Here is a 16,268-nt window from a genome sequence, read left to right as displayed (position 1 = left end):
GGGCCGGGCCGGCAGCCCAGGCAACTCGCTTCGGAGGAGGCTTGGTGGAGAAGACTGTCTGCCACCCCCGAGCGACAACCTAGGAGCCGACAGAAGGACAGCACGCCCTTCTCGCCTCTTTCCTCGCCGCACCGCCTCGCGGGACCCTCCTGAAGTGCCCCGTACCCCGCCCCGCTCTGGCCTCCGCCACCCGCTGCAGAAGCCCCCGGCGCCGGATCGCGGAGTCCACACCGGATGGGCCGGCCGTGCGGGGTCGGGCGCCCGGCGAGTGGGCTTCCTAAGGCCTGCTGAGCGGCGGCCGGGAGAGCGGAGAGGGGCGGCCGGGAGGGGAGAACGCGCCCTCGGGGCGCACAGCGCGGCGGCTCTCGCAGAGACGATGCCCGGGCGGCTGGGAGCCGCCGGCCGCAGGTCTTAGGCGGGCATGGGCTTGGCAGCCCAGTCCTAGCGACCCTCTGCGCCGACTCGCCGGACGGACGCGATGGCCTCGGAAGTGGTGTGCGGGCTCATCTTCAGGCTGCTGCTCCCCGTCTGCCTGGCAGTAGGTGAGTGTTTTCCGCTCTCCGAGATTCCAGGGTGAGGGGGCGGGCTTCGGAGCAAACCCGGGTCAGTGGCTCGAGTGCCCGGAACCCGGTTCGGAGAACCCGCGCCGCAGTCCCGGTGCCACAGCAGGGCACTGGCACTTTCCGCATCGGAGCGCACGAGCGGGGTCTCCACGAGCGGGGTGTCTCTCAACGGTCCAGCTGCAGAGTCCGGGCGACCGGGCCCGGCCTGTGCTGGAGACTGTTGAATGTAGTTACACGTGGAATTTTTTTGTGGAGTACTGACTCGTGCACAAAGGACGCGAATCTGGCTGGAAGGCAGTTGTAGACCCCCTTCCCAGGATCGTACAACAGTCCCCCTCCGCCTGTCCCTAGACGCAGGGAGCACGGTGAACCAGACAGTTCCTAGGCCACCTCTCCCCTATCCAATATCCCAGCCATTGTGACGGAAGAAGGGAAGGACTCAGATCGTTCTAAAAAGAACAGGAGGGCGCCAGGAAGCAGTGCCCCGAAGTTGCTTACTTTCTTTTTCTCTCAAAAAAGCCGCTACAACAGAAGTGCTGGTCGCGGAGGCTGCAGACACCAAAACTCATCCCCCACTCCGGCGCCGTCCAGACAGATCTGTCGCCGGTTAGAGAGTCGCACTGGGACTCCGAGGCTTAAGGGAGGGCCAGAAGGGAGCCTCGCCGACTCCCAGGCAAGGATCTCACTATTTATACGCGGTTGGCAGGGCGTGAAAAGCCACTGGGTGTCAGGGCCAAAGACACGGGCCCGGCGGTGGGCTTGGAGTGAGAGTTGCCGAGTTTCTTCTCTAGTAGACCGCGTCTGCTACACTGAACCCCACTCCTAAGGTGACTGTGGGCGCCTAGCTGTCCCCTGTCCCCATCAGAGCTAGAAAGGAGAACACTTCTTACCAAGTAGCAATTGCATTTATAAAGAGAGCCTGACCTGTGCAGAAAAAGCTACCGTTTTCCATTTTGCCAGAGGTGGAGGAATCAAGATCACACCTGTGCTGTTTTCTTTGAGCAGGTAATCGAAAGGGGGCCCTGGAGGGGTTCCTGAGGGTTGATCCCAGCTCCCGGGGTGGGGGGGGGGGATTTTGTAGTCGAGTATTAACACGCAAGGCACCTCCGCGGAAAACCGAGAAGGCTTGCGGAGTGGAAACAGCTGGAGGCGAGAGGCCTGGTCCTCGGGCAGGAGGAGGGACCAGCAGGGATGCCAGCCTCGGCCTCTTTGCCACTTGAATTTCAGGGCAGGACCGTTTTGCAGGGATCTTTGTCCTTGATCATCGCGCCTGTAGGTGAGGCGCGCAGCTCCCACGAAGCTGCTGAGGGCCACTCTCCCCGCCAGTTTGCTTGAGTTTGAAAAGAAAAAAGCCTCTGGGAAAGCGATCTGGGGAAATAGCGCGGCTGCTTCACAGGTCGCGTCCTGTCTGGGGGCCCGCTGACGCTGTGCCTGGCTCATTCCCTATTTGCCGAGTGGACGCTGGAGCCAGGGTTAACCAGGGGCTTTCTGTGTGGGGTCGACTCGCGGTTGTCAGTGAGGTGGGGAGTGGCTCCCCCGTCTCGGCGGGGTGGCAGCTCCCGGGGACTGTCGGAAGAGTCAGGCGGATGGTTTCCTGCGGCGCACACCTAGCGGAGCGAAAGGACAGCAGGGATTACCAGCTGATGGCCAGGGACCTCGTGCTGAGTTTGGCGCTCGCAGGACCCAGCTCGCTTGCCCCGATCGTCCGCGGCCGCCGGAGTGGGGGCCGTCTCATTCCGACTCATCATGAGGGTCTACACCGCAAAGTCCTTCTGCAGGATTGTTGAGCTCTGCCCTCCCGAGGGCCGGGGCGCGGCACACTCCCAGGGACTCCGGGAGGAGCGGCGACCACGGTCGCGTGGTGGGATCCCGCCACCGCCCGGCCCCTTTGCCCCTCCCCCTGGCCTCCTCCCCGCACCCCCGGGCCCCGCGATGTGGTCCCCGCCCGAGGAGCGCTGGGTCCCAGCCAGGCTCGCCCAGGGGCGGGATGCGCACGTGCGCCCAGTGGGCCCCCCCACCCCCGACCTTCCCGGCGGGAAGGCGGCGTCGCCCGCCGCCCTGCACCGCCTTCCCTTCCAGCTCGTTCCTCTGGATTCCCCCCCACCCCGCCTTCCGGGTTCAGGGAGGCTAACCTGTGTGTGTGTGAGTGTGTGTGGAAGGGTGCGCGCGGGGTGGGCCGTATCATGTTAGCTCCTGTGGCTCCCCACTCCCCGGAGGAGGAAGGGGAAGGACTTGGACCTCGGACCTAGCCCCCTGCCTGGATGAGAGCAGAGCTCCTGGCAGGACCAGAGCTCTGACCCCCGACTGACCCCTCACTGGTCGGTGAGGAAAGACAACCCACTTCCGAGGGCTAATGCGCCTTCTAGTCTTTGTACTTGACTTGCAGGACGAAAGGCGGCTGGGTGGGTGTCGCCTGATTCGGGCATGCAATTCTCTTCTATAGGAAGTGGATGTTTTCAAGGTTATTGGAGGGTTTTCAGGTCCGCCTGCTCCCAAGGTGCTACTAAATCAAATATTCAGGTTTCCCTAATATCCTGGGCATGGAAGAGTGCAGTGATCCGCTTGCCATTAGAATCGATTTTTACGTTTTAGCCGTCTATTTTTATATCTGGCTAAGGCAGCCTTCAAAGCCAAGCATTTGCAGAAGCTCATGCATTTCTCTTTAAAACCACTCCTCCAACATCATTTCAATGGACTGTTGAAATGTTTCTGCACATGGATGCCCTAGTCTCTTCACCTAAGGATGGATGCTAAAAATTAACTGCCATTGTGTTTAATTCGATGTTTGAGTTCTTTCTTTTTCTGTAAAAGAAATTTACAGAGAAATGATAAGTGAAATCAGGCCTCTTTTACACAGGTTAGGTGGCTCTTAAGTGTTTAAAGCAGAACAAAACTGTAGTATAATATAATATAATATGATGTCATATATCACATGATATGATATATATGATATGATATAATATGTTGTTTATCATCCAAAGTGGACATCCAGTAGCAGGTTTTCCTACATCAATAGAGACTGAAAATTTTAAAGATCTCCAAAATTGTCTATGAGTACTTGGGTAGCCACCCTGATTTTTTTTTCTTTAAACCTTACATGAAAGAGAACCTAGACAAAACCTTCCATAATATTATGCAATCTTTAATAATTATAGTAGTATCTGGTCACTGTTGAGCACTTCAGAAATATTTTTCCATTTATTTTCTTTTGGCTTGACTCTACTGTCCCACCCAACTTTAAGGATATGGTTTGAGTCCATTCCTGGGTTGGGAACCAGTTGGCATATTTTTATTCACACGCTGCTGACCATTCATTTCATCTTGCCTGCTGTTGCTTGGAGTCTCCTAATGTCTTTCCTGGAAGAGCTGACTTAATGTTATTTTGCGGGGAGGAGAGGGGAGCCTGGCTTGGACAGAACAGATTGGTCCAGGAGGGGAAGAGTCACAAGGCATCGCGAGTTTATGCTTCCCCTGAATGAGGTGACTAGAGCCGAACAGGAGACTGTGTAGATTATGAAAAGAATCAGCCAACCAGCTAGTGCTCTGAGGGCAAGTCACACTTGGATAATATTGTAAATCCACCAAGAATCTCTAAAATTCCCTTTAGAGAGAGCTGGATTAAAACGAGCAAAACTTTGGAGTCACTTTTGGAATATGTACGAGTATGGCTATATCTAAACGTAATTTCCTCTCTATTGTGTAATGTATTTACCCCTGTAACGCGTGTCATTTTGTAATAACACTTACACATACTCCAAGAATTACCGATGAGCAGGGCCTAGAGTCTCCCCGGCCTCTGCTGTAGCTGTCAGAGATAGGCGGTCTCAGCTGCTGAAGGATGCATTGGCAGCTTTAATATCGCTCTCTTTTCCATCACATCTTCTCAGCCTTAGATAGGTGTATACTATTTATCACTTTCAGAAAGGACAAGAGTGCTAGGGAGAAAGATTGGGAATTTATAGCTTAAATCTAAAATAAAAGTTTTCGTAAACAGACAGGCAAGATCATTTTGTCACTTGGGCAGTAAAAGCTGGAGCCATGTGTCCACCTCATAGTTTGTCACTGGGTCTGTCCCCCTACGGGCCATGTGTGCCTGCTCATCATTCGGGGAGGAGGGTGCAGTGACTCGGCAATTTAAGAGACCTCCATTCACATCCTGGCTCTGATTGCAGAGTTGGTTTGGCTTGTTTGCTTCTCTTCCTGCACATTGGAGATATTAATACCTCCTTCCTGCACACCTTGGGTAATGCCTGACACACAGCAGGTACTCTTAAAGGGAGGGATTATGACTGCTTTTGTGAGTATAGTGGCAGGAAGGCTTGAGGAAAGTCTGTGTGGAAGTTAACAGGCTAGCAGGTGGTGACATGAGTAATAAGGAGCCTGAGTTGAGTAGATGGGATTCGTATGAAAGCAGTTTAGTACTGAAGTCTAGAGCTGAATTATGCGATTGAAAGTTGGTTTGTGTGTGGCAGGAGGATTTTTAATGATCAGAATTTTTCTCGACATTTTATTCAATATTCTATGTATCTGCATTGCATTCTAATTAAATAATAGATTCTCCCTAGAACTATACTGACAATGTTTACTTTTGTCTTCCTGACGCTATGCCATCATTTTCATAGTCTTTAATGTGATCTTATTTTTCACTTTCTCTGTGTTTATTACGTGGATATTTCCCTTTCAGATCCTATGCTACTACCAGTTAATTGTTTATAACGTTGCATAGTTACAGTATAATATTATAATTTTTTCCATAAATGTCCAGGAGAACTTAGAATAATGTAAGTGTAGCTGCATATTTAAGAATGGCTTCCTCTGTGTTCACTCGGCACTTTGCTTCGTATAATCACGGACTTTTAAATTTTTTTATCGAAGTAGAGTTGATTTACAATATTGTGCCAATCTCTGCTGTGCAGCAAAGTGACTCAGTTTTACACATATAGACATTCTTTTTTTAAATATCCTTTTCCATTATGGTTTATCCCAGGAGATTGGATATAGTTCCTCGTGCTATACAGTAGGACCTTGTTGTTTATCCATCCTAAATGTAATAGTTGCATCTGCCAACCCCAAATTCCCAGTCCATCCCTCTCCCTCCCCCTCCCCCTTGGCAACCACAAGTCTGATCTCTATGTCTGAACCACAGAGTTTTGTACTAAGTTACGTGATCCCACTCTTCCCTTCCACATGCCTGCAAGTTCAGGGACCCCATGTAATCCTTTATCACATCCCCAGCACTAAACTTACTGCATAACACACAGTAGGTAGTAAATAGATATTTTTAGGGTTTTTTAAAACTGTAAAAATTGTATCCCATCATTACCGTTCAGCTGTCCAGGCAGGGCTGTGACCCACAGTGAACACCGAAGAAATATTGCCAACTGATTGATTAATGAAATCAAGGGCTAAATTTTTTCCCTTGAATATTTCAGAAGTCTGAAAAAAGAGTTAAGTCTAGCATCTTATAGCTATGGGTTTTTACATCTTTGAAAATAAAATTCATGACGGTCTAATTTGAATGTTCTGCAACTTTCCTAAATGTGAATTTTCTCAGTAGGACAATTAATACCTTTTACTTGCTTTGCGGTGAATGAGAAAGAAAAACCTGCTTGACAGTGGTAAAGCTTGCCCGGAGCATCATCGTTGAAATGCATATGATTTTTTAAAATGTTCTTAGCTCTCCTCGAACCACACAAATCGATCTGTTTTCTGTTGCGGTTCAATTCCCGGAGTCAGCAGTTTTGGCCACAGGTGCAGAAAAGGAGGAAGGATGGAGGACCTTAGCAACTGAGAAGGTGGAGCAGAGCGCCATGGAAACGGGTTATAGATCCACGCAGACCCGAGTCCTTCCTCCTCCTGCTGTCCTGGGACTGTGCCTGCCTGCTGGCAGGTGCTGCTCTGGCATCTTGGCGAGAACACGTCCCCTGCTTGGGGATCCAGGCAGCACGTATTTTCGGAGGCACCCTGGTCTGAAGGTCTAAAGACCAAGTCTCCATCCTGTTAATAGCGAGCTATGGGACTTTGCCAACTCATGGAAACGCTCTGTTCCTCAATTACACTATCTAGAAAATGAGGTGTTAGAGGCTAAGGAATATTTTCCTGATTCTCCAGTAATATTTCTGCACATACTTTCCTTCAGTATTAAAGGGATGACTACTAGAAAGCAGTACTTTTTAGCCAACACACCAGAATTCTTTCATCTAAATTGTTCTGGTTTCTTAATAACCATCAGACTTAACGTATTTCACACTCGATCTGTAAGAATTGTTAGGAATTGCTAAGGAAAATAATTTTCTATCATGTTAGGTATTCGATGGAGCATTTTTTAGAACAGTTGGTTATGAAGGAGACACACTCAAGCTGAGGTTTTGCAATCCTCACTTTTTGGTGGTTTTCCCTCACTTGCTGCCAGCACGGTATCACATAGAGCACACACCCTCTGTGATGGTAACAGCGAGAACTCCAAACTGTGTAGAATCGGCTGTGTGTGGCTTTGCAGAAATAAAAGAATTTTTCTACCTGCAGTTTATGATCAGACATGTCTATAAAGAAAATCAAACCACATAGAGTTACCAACCGTAGTGAAATGAAATTGTCAAGGCGTAGAACTGTATAGACAAGATTTGAATCAGAGAAAGATATTTTGAGTAAAATACTGAATTTTATCACAAAGCATAATGTTTCAGTGACCTCACAGACCTTCTGAGATCTTAGCTGGGCAGTTCTGTTACCCAGAAAAGGAAATGGGAGGTGGCACAAAAATCTCAGGTGTGTGTAGGACAGGTGAGAGTCACAGGTGCTTCTTGCCCTTCAGAGCCTCCCCCTTCCTATTCCTTCCCCTCCTTCCCTCCTCCTCCTACTTGACTCTTGCCCTTGGGGCCTGAACTCAGAGTGGCAGGTGAGCAGTGAAGCATCCTCAGGTAGAGCCAGACCCCCCCAACCCTGTTCCCGACAGAGCAGCTGCAGCTCAGGCCTGGGCCGGACCATTTTCAGTCCGGGAAGAGAAGATGAAAGGTCAGATGATGAGGCTGGGGGGAGAGGGATTGCCGTAAAATGGGGTTTATTTCTGGAGAGCCAGCGTTTTCCAGAAACCTCCGGCTCCCTAAAACTTCTCATTAACAACCACAAACCCCTTCAGCAGTAATTTTCGAAGCGTCGTCACTTTTGCTGTTGCATCACTTTGGAGTCACAGTGCATCTCTGACCCGCGGTGGCAGGGTTGGCCTGACAACCCTCACCTCCTGCACTGGGCTCAGCTTATAATTACTCTGGGCTATTTTCAAACCTGAAAACCACCCTCAACAATTTCCCACCATCGAGGTTATTAAAAGGGATGTGGCAGCGGCCCCAAACGCATTTCTTAAATTGGGTACCTAAGTACTTTGAGCAGTTATCTTTAGAATAAGGGTATATCTTCCCAAAGTTACTACCTCTAAGGGAACAAATCTCAGACGTTACCTTATCCTTGGGACAGTGATCGGTTACCTATTCCAATATGTCTAGACTCAGGTTTACCTGTTACATCTAGTCCTGGAGAGTGTATTTTAAATGTACTGCTGATCTTCCAAAGAGGGAAAAGATGCTAGTCAAACAAGCTCTGTTTAGAATAACTTTGCAACATAATCATATTTTATACGTTTGAATATGTATATAATGCATCTTCTTTAAAAAAAGGTATTTGAAGTGTGGTCTTAATGGTCCATTGGTGACTGTGTTTCTTCCCATCACTCTTTAAAATATTCATCTGATTTTGGCAGACTTTTCCTGCCCCTACCCTGTTATCCATTTCCCAGACTCCCTAGAACTCACAGTGATCCAGGTCTGTCCACGTGCCCAGGCCTTTCTATCTGAAGGCAACACTGGCTCTGGTTTACCCCAGTGTCAAAGGAAGCTCATGTCTGGGTTTCTGTGGATTTGTGTCTTGTGATCACTTCTGACGTGCTTGCTTTCTAGCTTTCTTTATTGGCTGTTGCCCAAGAGGAGTTTGACGATGTTTAAAAGTCTTATCTTGAAGTTCTCTAAACATCAACATTTACATCTTCCCACCTGTGAATTCCTGGTTCAGCTATCGGCACTTCGCCCATCTCAATTTTCAATAAAAACATAAGATATTCTTTTGTTACCTAATTTCTTCTTTCTACTTAAAAATTAAGCAACATGGGAGGCAAACATAAGAGATTTTCAGGTTATCTGTGCGGTCTGCCGCTTGGAGCTGTTTGGTCACTGGTTTTCGTTCTCCCACCCTCATTAGATCCCTCTGTACCCACTGCGGGTGGTGTGAGGGCCTCAGCCCCTTGGGTTCTTGTTTCCAGGGTGACAACAAGCTACTAGATGTTCATTCAGGGTCCTTGTGGTTTATTCACTCATTCTCAGTGTGTACTTCAGTGTGGTTGCTTCGTAAACACACCCACCATTTAGCATCACTGTTCTTGCGTCTTCTTGGTATTTGTTCCACGATGAACATGTTTGCTTCCTTTTCAACGTTTCTCTCTAGAGGGCATCACAGGTACCCATCTGACAAGTGGCTACATAAATATAAAGAGTGGCTGTCTCTTGCCAGGTGGAGGTTCAAACTTCATAGACTCTCAGATGTGAGGTACCCCAGACATAGCTCAGCACCCCCCCCACCCACTGTTACCCAACCAAACCTGGGTCTGCTTGCCCCACATGCAGCAAAGCCGATCTGCTGACATGGTTGTGGTGAAGGAAAGTATAGTGTTTATTGCAGGTGCCGAGCAAGGAGAATGGGCAGCTCAGGCCTAAAAGATCCAAAATCCCCCCTCCCCCACATGGGTTTCAGGGAAGGGAGTTTAAAAGCAACGTTAAGCGTGAGGGTCACAGGGTGTGTGATCAGCTCGTGGACCTTCTTCTGACTGGTTGATTGTGAGGTAATGGGGTGATGTTTTGGGAATCTCAACCTTCTGGTTCCAACCAGTCTGGGGTCTGCATGCTTGTGGTCAGCGTGTAGTCACCATCCTCCACCTGGTGGGGGTCTTAGTTTCTATAGAACATCTTAAAGATATGCATCAGGTTATAACAACCTATATCCCTTCAGGAGGAACTGGGATAATAAGGTGACTTTATTCTCCTAATAATGAAGTGTTTGAGCCTGCTGTTTGGAACTTGGGAAACACCAAATAAGGAGTAGGGGACGTTGAGGGGCTGGTACCCAGGAAGAACCCTGCAGGGTTCTGTTTCAGTTTCAGTCCCTCCTTTTCTTTGATTCTCCTCAATCCTTAGGGGAACAGGGATGGGACATAAAGGGAATGAGGTTTTGGACAGAGAGATTCATCACACAGTCGTCAGGGGACTCGGTTTTAGGCGGACTCGTTTTCGCTCCCCCTCATCTTCCCTCAGTAATAACCAAGTCCCCACCTCCTCTCCTTCCTCCAGCTTCCAGAACTTTTCCAGGGACATGGGCTTCTAGTCATAGGGCCGGGTCCAGCCTTTGCTGACCTCACTTGTCACTGGTGACGAAGACAAATTTAGGGAATTTCCTGGTGGTCCAGTGGTTAGTACTTGGCGCTTTCACTGCCGACGACTCGGGTTCAATCCCTGTTCGGGAAATTAAGATCCTGCAAGCTGTGAGGTGTGGCCAAAAAAAAAAAAGAGACAAGTTTCAAGGTGGGTGGCTTCCCTGAGCCTCCATTTCCCCATCTGAAAAATGGCAGAACTCACATCTATCTCAAAACGACAGAAGGAAGTAAATGAAATGATGTCAGCCAGGCCCCTGGCTGACAAATTGAGGGCCAACCCACTGCCCTGCCGCTTTTCCTTTCTCTCGCACGTGTCTGGGCCTCTCCCCACCGCCTGCCCTCTGAGCACTGTGCGCTGACATTGTCTTGGCTGTTCTGACTCAGAGCCTCGAGGATTGGAATGCTTCCCGGGGTACCTGGTGTGAACTGGGCAAAAACCTGTTACCAAAAGGAGGGTGATTCTGAGGGCGGGGATTCAGTGACTGATGAGGATAAAATACACCAGTTCTGTTTCCAGCCAGGGTGCTAATGTACGTTTTCTGAGGAGCTCGTGGTGTTTTAAATTCAGTTATAATTCTTTAAAGTGATCTCTTAGTAAAATACACAAAGTGTAGGAAGGAGGGTGGATTCGTCTTCAACAGCGGTCTGTGTGGACAAATGTTACTGAACAGTGAACTGTCTCAGGTTTGCTCTGTGGTGATATAGGTGGTAAACTTGTTTTCATTCTTATTAGATTTCAGAGCTGTACGGCTAACTCTGTATTTCTTGGTTGATTTTTTTTTCTTATTGTTATTTCAGACACAGAACTTAATGATCATAAAATGTCTTATATTTTAAGTTGTGGAACTCTTAACTTTCCTACCGAATTGTGATTCTTGCAATATTTGAATTCTGTGAACATTTTCCCAGTTTGAGATTTAATTGATAACAACCAGATAATTTCATAAGAAACGAGGTGGAGTTGAATGATCTCCTTTGCCCTTAGGACGTGGTTCAAGTTGAGTACGTTAGGTGTCAAACTCAGCTCCAAAGCGCGGGTTTTGAGGATTCTTTGAGGATGGCTTACTTAGTTGGATAGATATAATAATTATGGTTTCTTGATTTGAACATTTTTTAAGAATGAAGTAAGGATGAATGATTTTCTGTTGTTGTTAAGTGAGCCAAGTAGTGAGAATTCAAAAGTGGTACAAGAGACTATCCTATTTTGTGCAATGAAAAAAAATTCCAAAACATGATACAACTGTGAGTCTCTGTGCTTATTTGTAATATAAAAATTAATAATTTTGTAATAAGTGGAAAGACATTAAGCAGAGTAAATAAATACTTTTCAGTGTTTAATTAATTATTTAACCTGATGTCCTGAGGATATTCAAAATTCCTTGAGGGCGTTGAGAAAATTTTCATGTAATAATGCCAAAATTCCTGCTCAGAAGAGCGTTTTCAATTATGGGTCATGTAAATTTCTAGTACCTTGGGCAGTGGGCTGTGCTATTTTAGCCCAACTCCTGATACAGTTAGAATGAGTTTATGATCATGAGTTATACGAAGTTCTCATTTAATTGCCCCGAGGTTTGAAGCTACCTTTGCAGTTCCACTGGTGTCTTATACAACATATTATGAATTCCACGGCGGAACTTGCAGGCATATTACAAATGTAGGATCCTACTAATTTCTAGGAAGGGATGTTAAGGGGTCATAAGCATCAGAGATCTCCTGTGATGTAGCAAAATCAGTGGAAAACTTCCCAAGGGCAGAGTTTGTTCTGAATTTGTTTATTAACATTGGTATATGTGATGGTTATCTACCTGCTGTTGGCCAGTTTCCCAACGTGGGAAAGTCATGAGCAAATAAACGAAGTAGAGCTTTGGATGTTTTGTCAGTGTGGAAAACAGCGATTTGTTAATTTAGACCTGATGCCTTCATTATAGTAAGTGATTGACACAACCAAGAAACTCAGAACACCCTTGCAGAAATCATCCATTTCTATCTCGTCATGGCCATTTCTCTGGATGGTTCCACGGGGAGTCAGCCAAGGCAGTCACCATGTAAAGGCTGCTGAGCATCTGCTTTGGAGCTGACCTCATCTGATACCAGCTGTGCAGCCTGGATTCTGGGTGACGCTGAGGTGCCCTCTGCACCCCATTTCTCCCGTACGCAAAACGCGGTGATTAGAGGACCCATCTAATTGGCCTGCTAAGAGGATTACAATATGGCTGGCATATTTTAAACCTAAATATGTAAAATATCTAGAATTTATTTTATATCTTTTCTGTGAAAAACTTGAAGTACCTGAAATATGAAAAATTCTCCAGAATAGTTGATTGATTTATTCAGTTTTTTTGTGTGTGTGGTACGCGGGCCTCTCACCGCTGTGGCCTCTCCCGTTGCGGAGCACAGGCTCTGGACGCGCAGGCTCAGCGGCCACGGCCCATGGGCCCAGCCTCTCCGCGGCCCGTGGGACGCTCCCGGACCGGGGCACAAACCCGTGCCCCCTGCATCGGCAGGCGGACCCTCAACCACTGCGCCACCAGGGAAGCCCTGATTTATTCAGTTTTTAATAAAATGTAATAAATGACTGCCTTGTGCCCCTGGCTGGGCTGGTGACCCAGGATGCAGAAGAAGCAAGTAGGACCCCTGGTCCCCCATCCCAGGCACCCTGCACTCTCTGCTCCTTGTTCTTACAGCTCCCCAAAGTACGTGTTGAATCTTATTTTTTGGAGGAAAATACTTCCCATGCCTCTGGACAGTCCCTTCCCCACATGCCGGCCACACTGATCGCTTTAACACTTAGATCAGATGTCACTCCTCTGCTTAAAACCTCCAGCACTTCCTTGCTTAGAAAACAAACGCTAAATCCCTAATGCAGCCAGTGGAGCTGTGGCCCCTGCATCTCTGACTGCACTGGGATTATTTTATTTCTCGATGCAGCTGTTTTTGCTATCAGGCCTTTGCCCTGGCTGTTTGCTCCAAGGCACAGCCTCCCTCAAGGGTCCAGCCTAAATGTCACCTGTCAGGTGACACCTGGACACCCCCCTCCCCCCACTCACTGCCACGTCACACCTCCTCATGGTCTCCCCGGTACTTGGCGCTGGCTGGTTCCTTTCACGGCAGTGAGTTTGCCTCTCACCCCCTCAGTTCCCTGCCCCCCGATGCTCCGACTTCAGCATCTCCAGTGGGGCCCTGCCTGTGGCCAGCACACTAGTTCAGTTCATTACGGTAACGCGTACACAACAATGGAAACGGTGTCACACACTCATCTACTCCATCTATTTCTGTCTCAGTTTCCTTACCTCATAGGGTGATTGGAGAATTTTTAAAAAAATTAATGTATTTAAAGTGCTGCTAACATAGTATTTGACACATAGTAAGCATTTAATAAATAGAATTGTGATGATGTTGATCTCTCATTGATTCATTCAACAGTCATTGATTGGTCAACCAATACAGCTAGATTCTGGGAAGACACAACATGTATGAGGCATGGTACCCGCCCTTGGGAACCTCCTTGAACTCTAGGTAGCCCAGATTCGCTGTCTTATGAGGGTGACCCACAGAAACATGCTAACTGTGCCCATCAGGTTGTGTACGTTGAGTGATGGGGGAGGGGACCAAGAAACTGACCCCAATGTAGGAAGGTTAGTCCCCAGTGTGTGGACACGGCTCCTGATAGGCCCCGAGCACACTGAGATGAGTCCCTGCCAGCTGGGAGCCCACGGTCTGCTGCAGGCCAGTGAGATGAGCCTGGGGTGGGTTTAAGGCTGAGGAGAACAAGGTTGCAGGGATCAGCCTGGCTCGTAACGGCCCACCCCTTACCACCAAGTCCCATTTTCAGAAAATGATGTAATAAAACTGTGACTGAAGAACACTTTTGTTGACACTTCTGGGAATGTTTACCTTAAAGCAACGGGACAAGGACTTGAGCCAAAGAGACAGATGTCAAGCGTGGAGGTTGAGGGTGGGTGACCTGCTGGAGGCTGCTGTGGGCTTGGATGGAGACGGGGCCTCCAGCCTCTCCTGAGGGCCTCAGGGCAGGGCGGCCGCAGGTCCTGGGTGAGTACATATGGAAAGCTGGCGTATTGAGGGAGTAACTAGAGTCACACATCCTTTGATTTGGGGCGAGGACAGCACCCCATGGGTAAGACCCGATGCACTTGTCGGCTGCATCTTGCCTCTGAAATTGTGTCGTTGCCCTAGAGGTTGAAGCAGCAGCAGATGTGACTTGCTCTGTTCATATCGCTCTTGGCTTATCTTATCTTAGACGAGGCTGGCCGCTTCGTCCAGTCAAGTCGATGAAAAGCCAGTGCTGGCAAAAACATCTAAACACTTCGGAAAAATCTGCTCAGAGAAAGACCCAAAGCTGCTGCCAGCCGGAGCTGGAAGACTGTCCTCTCCGGAGCTGGTGTCTCTTTTTCTGGCCTAGAGCTTAATCCCAGCTTTGAAGTTTCTTTCTTTCTTTCCTTGTGGTTACAAGAGGACTTTGTAACACCAGAAGGCTCTTTCCTGAAGGGTGGTCCTGTATGTAGGATGGAGCGTGTTATGGTTTCCTCAGATGTTGGGAGGAAATGATGCAGCCCGTTAATGAGCTGTGCTGGCCTTTCAGCTTTAAACACGTGCCTTGTCAGCTAACAGAGCCATCACTGTCTATGTGATGGGAATGACTTATTTCCTTCCTCAAGTATCTTGAGGTAATGGGAGAAGTTGGATTTTAAAAGCATTGAAATGTCAAATTCATCTTGCAAGCCCTGTGGTGATGCTGATAACCATGTTTCTTATCTACAGACACGTCACACTTTATAACACCATTTCATACACTTTTACACTGTAAGCCCAAGAAAGGCAGGGACTGTGGTTTCCTTTGTCACACAGTGTTCCACCCCCTGGAGCTCTGGGTGCCTGGCAGGTGGAAGACTCACTGTGTGTCTGTGTGCCTGTGTGGACGGGCCTGTAGGTGTGAATATGTGCATGGAAGCAGTCTTTCTCTCTTTTAATACTTGCAAGTGCTCTGTGAAATAGATATTACTACGTTGATGGTATATATATATATATATGTGTGTGTGTGTGTACACACACACACACACTGGAATACTACTCAGCCATAAAAAAGAATGAAATAATGGCGTTTGCAGAAACATGGATGGACCTAGAGATTGTCATATTAAGTGAAGTAAGCCAGAGAGAGAAAGACAAATATTCAACATATGATATCACTTATATGTGGAATCTAAAAAAAAAAAGATACTAATGAACTTATTTCCAAAAGAGAAAGAGATTCACAGACATAGAAAACAAATTTATGGTTACTGAAGGGGAACGGGGGAGGGATAAATTAGGAGGTTGGAATTAACATAGACATACTATAATATATAAAATAGATAATCAACAAGGACCTACTGTATAGTACAGGGAACTATACTCAATATTTTGTAATAACCTATAAGGGAAGACAATCTGAAGAAGAATATATCAATATATATAAATACATATCTATGTATAACTGAATCTCTGTGCTGTACACCTGAAACTAACACGATATTGTAAATGCACTATACTTCAATAAAAGAAGAATATTTTAAAAAGAATATGAAAAAGAATATATATATGTATAACTGAATCACTCTGCTGTACACCAGAAACTAACACAACATTGTAAATCAACTATACTCCAATAAAATAAATTTTTAAAAAAGAAATACATATTACTACATTGAATTGACACTCGAGGAAATGGAAGGCGGAAATAGCTTTTGTGTGAGAAAATGACAACTCAGAAAAATTAAGTAACTTTTTTTGTGTGGTCCAGTGGAGGCCCTCTGTGAAGTGTTAAGTCTAGTCCACACAAAAGTGATTCTCAGTGAGTACTGACTCGCATAAATGCTCCCAGTCTGGATTTTTCCTCCTATTTTCTCCATTTCTGCCAGAGCGATAACCTTTTTAAACTGGACACTGACCGAGTGCAGCCCAGTGCATAAATCGTAGCATTGTTTTTGGATTCAAGGGTGTCATTTATTCTGAGGGGGTGGGTGAAAGGGTGGCTTCCCTGCTGGATTTTCCTGACTCTGCCAACAGGAAGGACTGTGCTGTCACGCCCCTGAGGGTCTCATCCCAGGGACCTGCCCCGAGTCAGTCTTCTGCTGACGCCCTGGTGCTCATTCTGGCTGCGGTCGAGAGGGGCTGGTGGAGAGGGGTCCTTGAATCAAGGAGCGAGGTGGAGCTTCCTTGATTCCCCGTCT

General features: G+C 47.5%; 1 protein-coding gene across 2 annotated transcripts in view; it reads left to right on the top strand.

Moving 5' to 3' along the window:
* Positions 1 to 478: 478 nt before the first annotated feature.
* The window catches only part of PIEZO2 (piezo type mechanosensitive ion channel component 2), a 326,164-nt gene continuing 310,374 nt past the window's right edge, over positions 479 to 16,268 (top strand). For both annotated transcript variants that reach the window (XM_032602873.1, XM_032602872.1), the window contains exon 1: positions 479 to 542. In XM_032602873.1, coding sequence (XP_032458764.1) covers positions 479 to 542 — 64 coding nt within the window. The remainder of the gene's footprint in view (positions 543 to 16,268) is intronic.

Source organism: Phocoena sinus, chromosome 14, assembly GCF_008692025.1.
Source record: "Phocoena sinus isolate mPhoSin1 chromosome 14, mPhoSin1.pri, whole genome shotgun sequence".
Classification (NCBI taxonomy): domain Eukaryota; kingdom Metazoa; phylum Chordata; class Mammalia; order Artiodactyla; family Phocoenidae; genus Phocoena; species Phocoena sinus.
The sequence above is the reverse complement of the archived record's forward strand: the minus strand, read 5'-3'. Positions and strand labels throughout refer to the sequence as shown.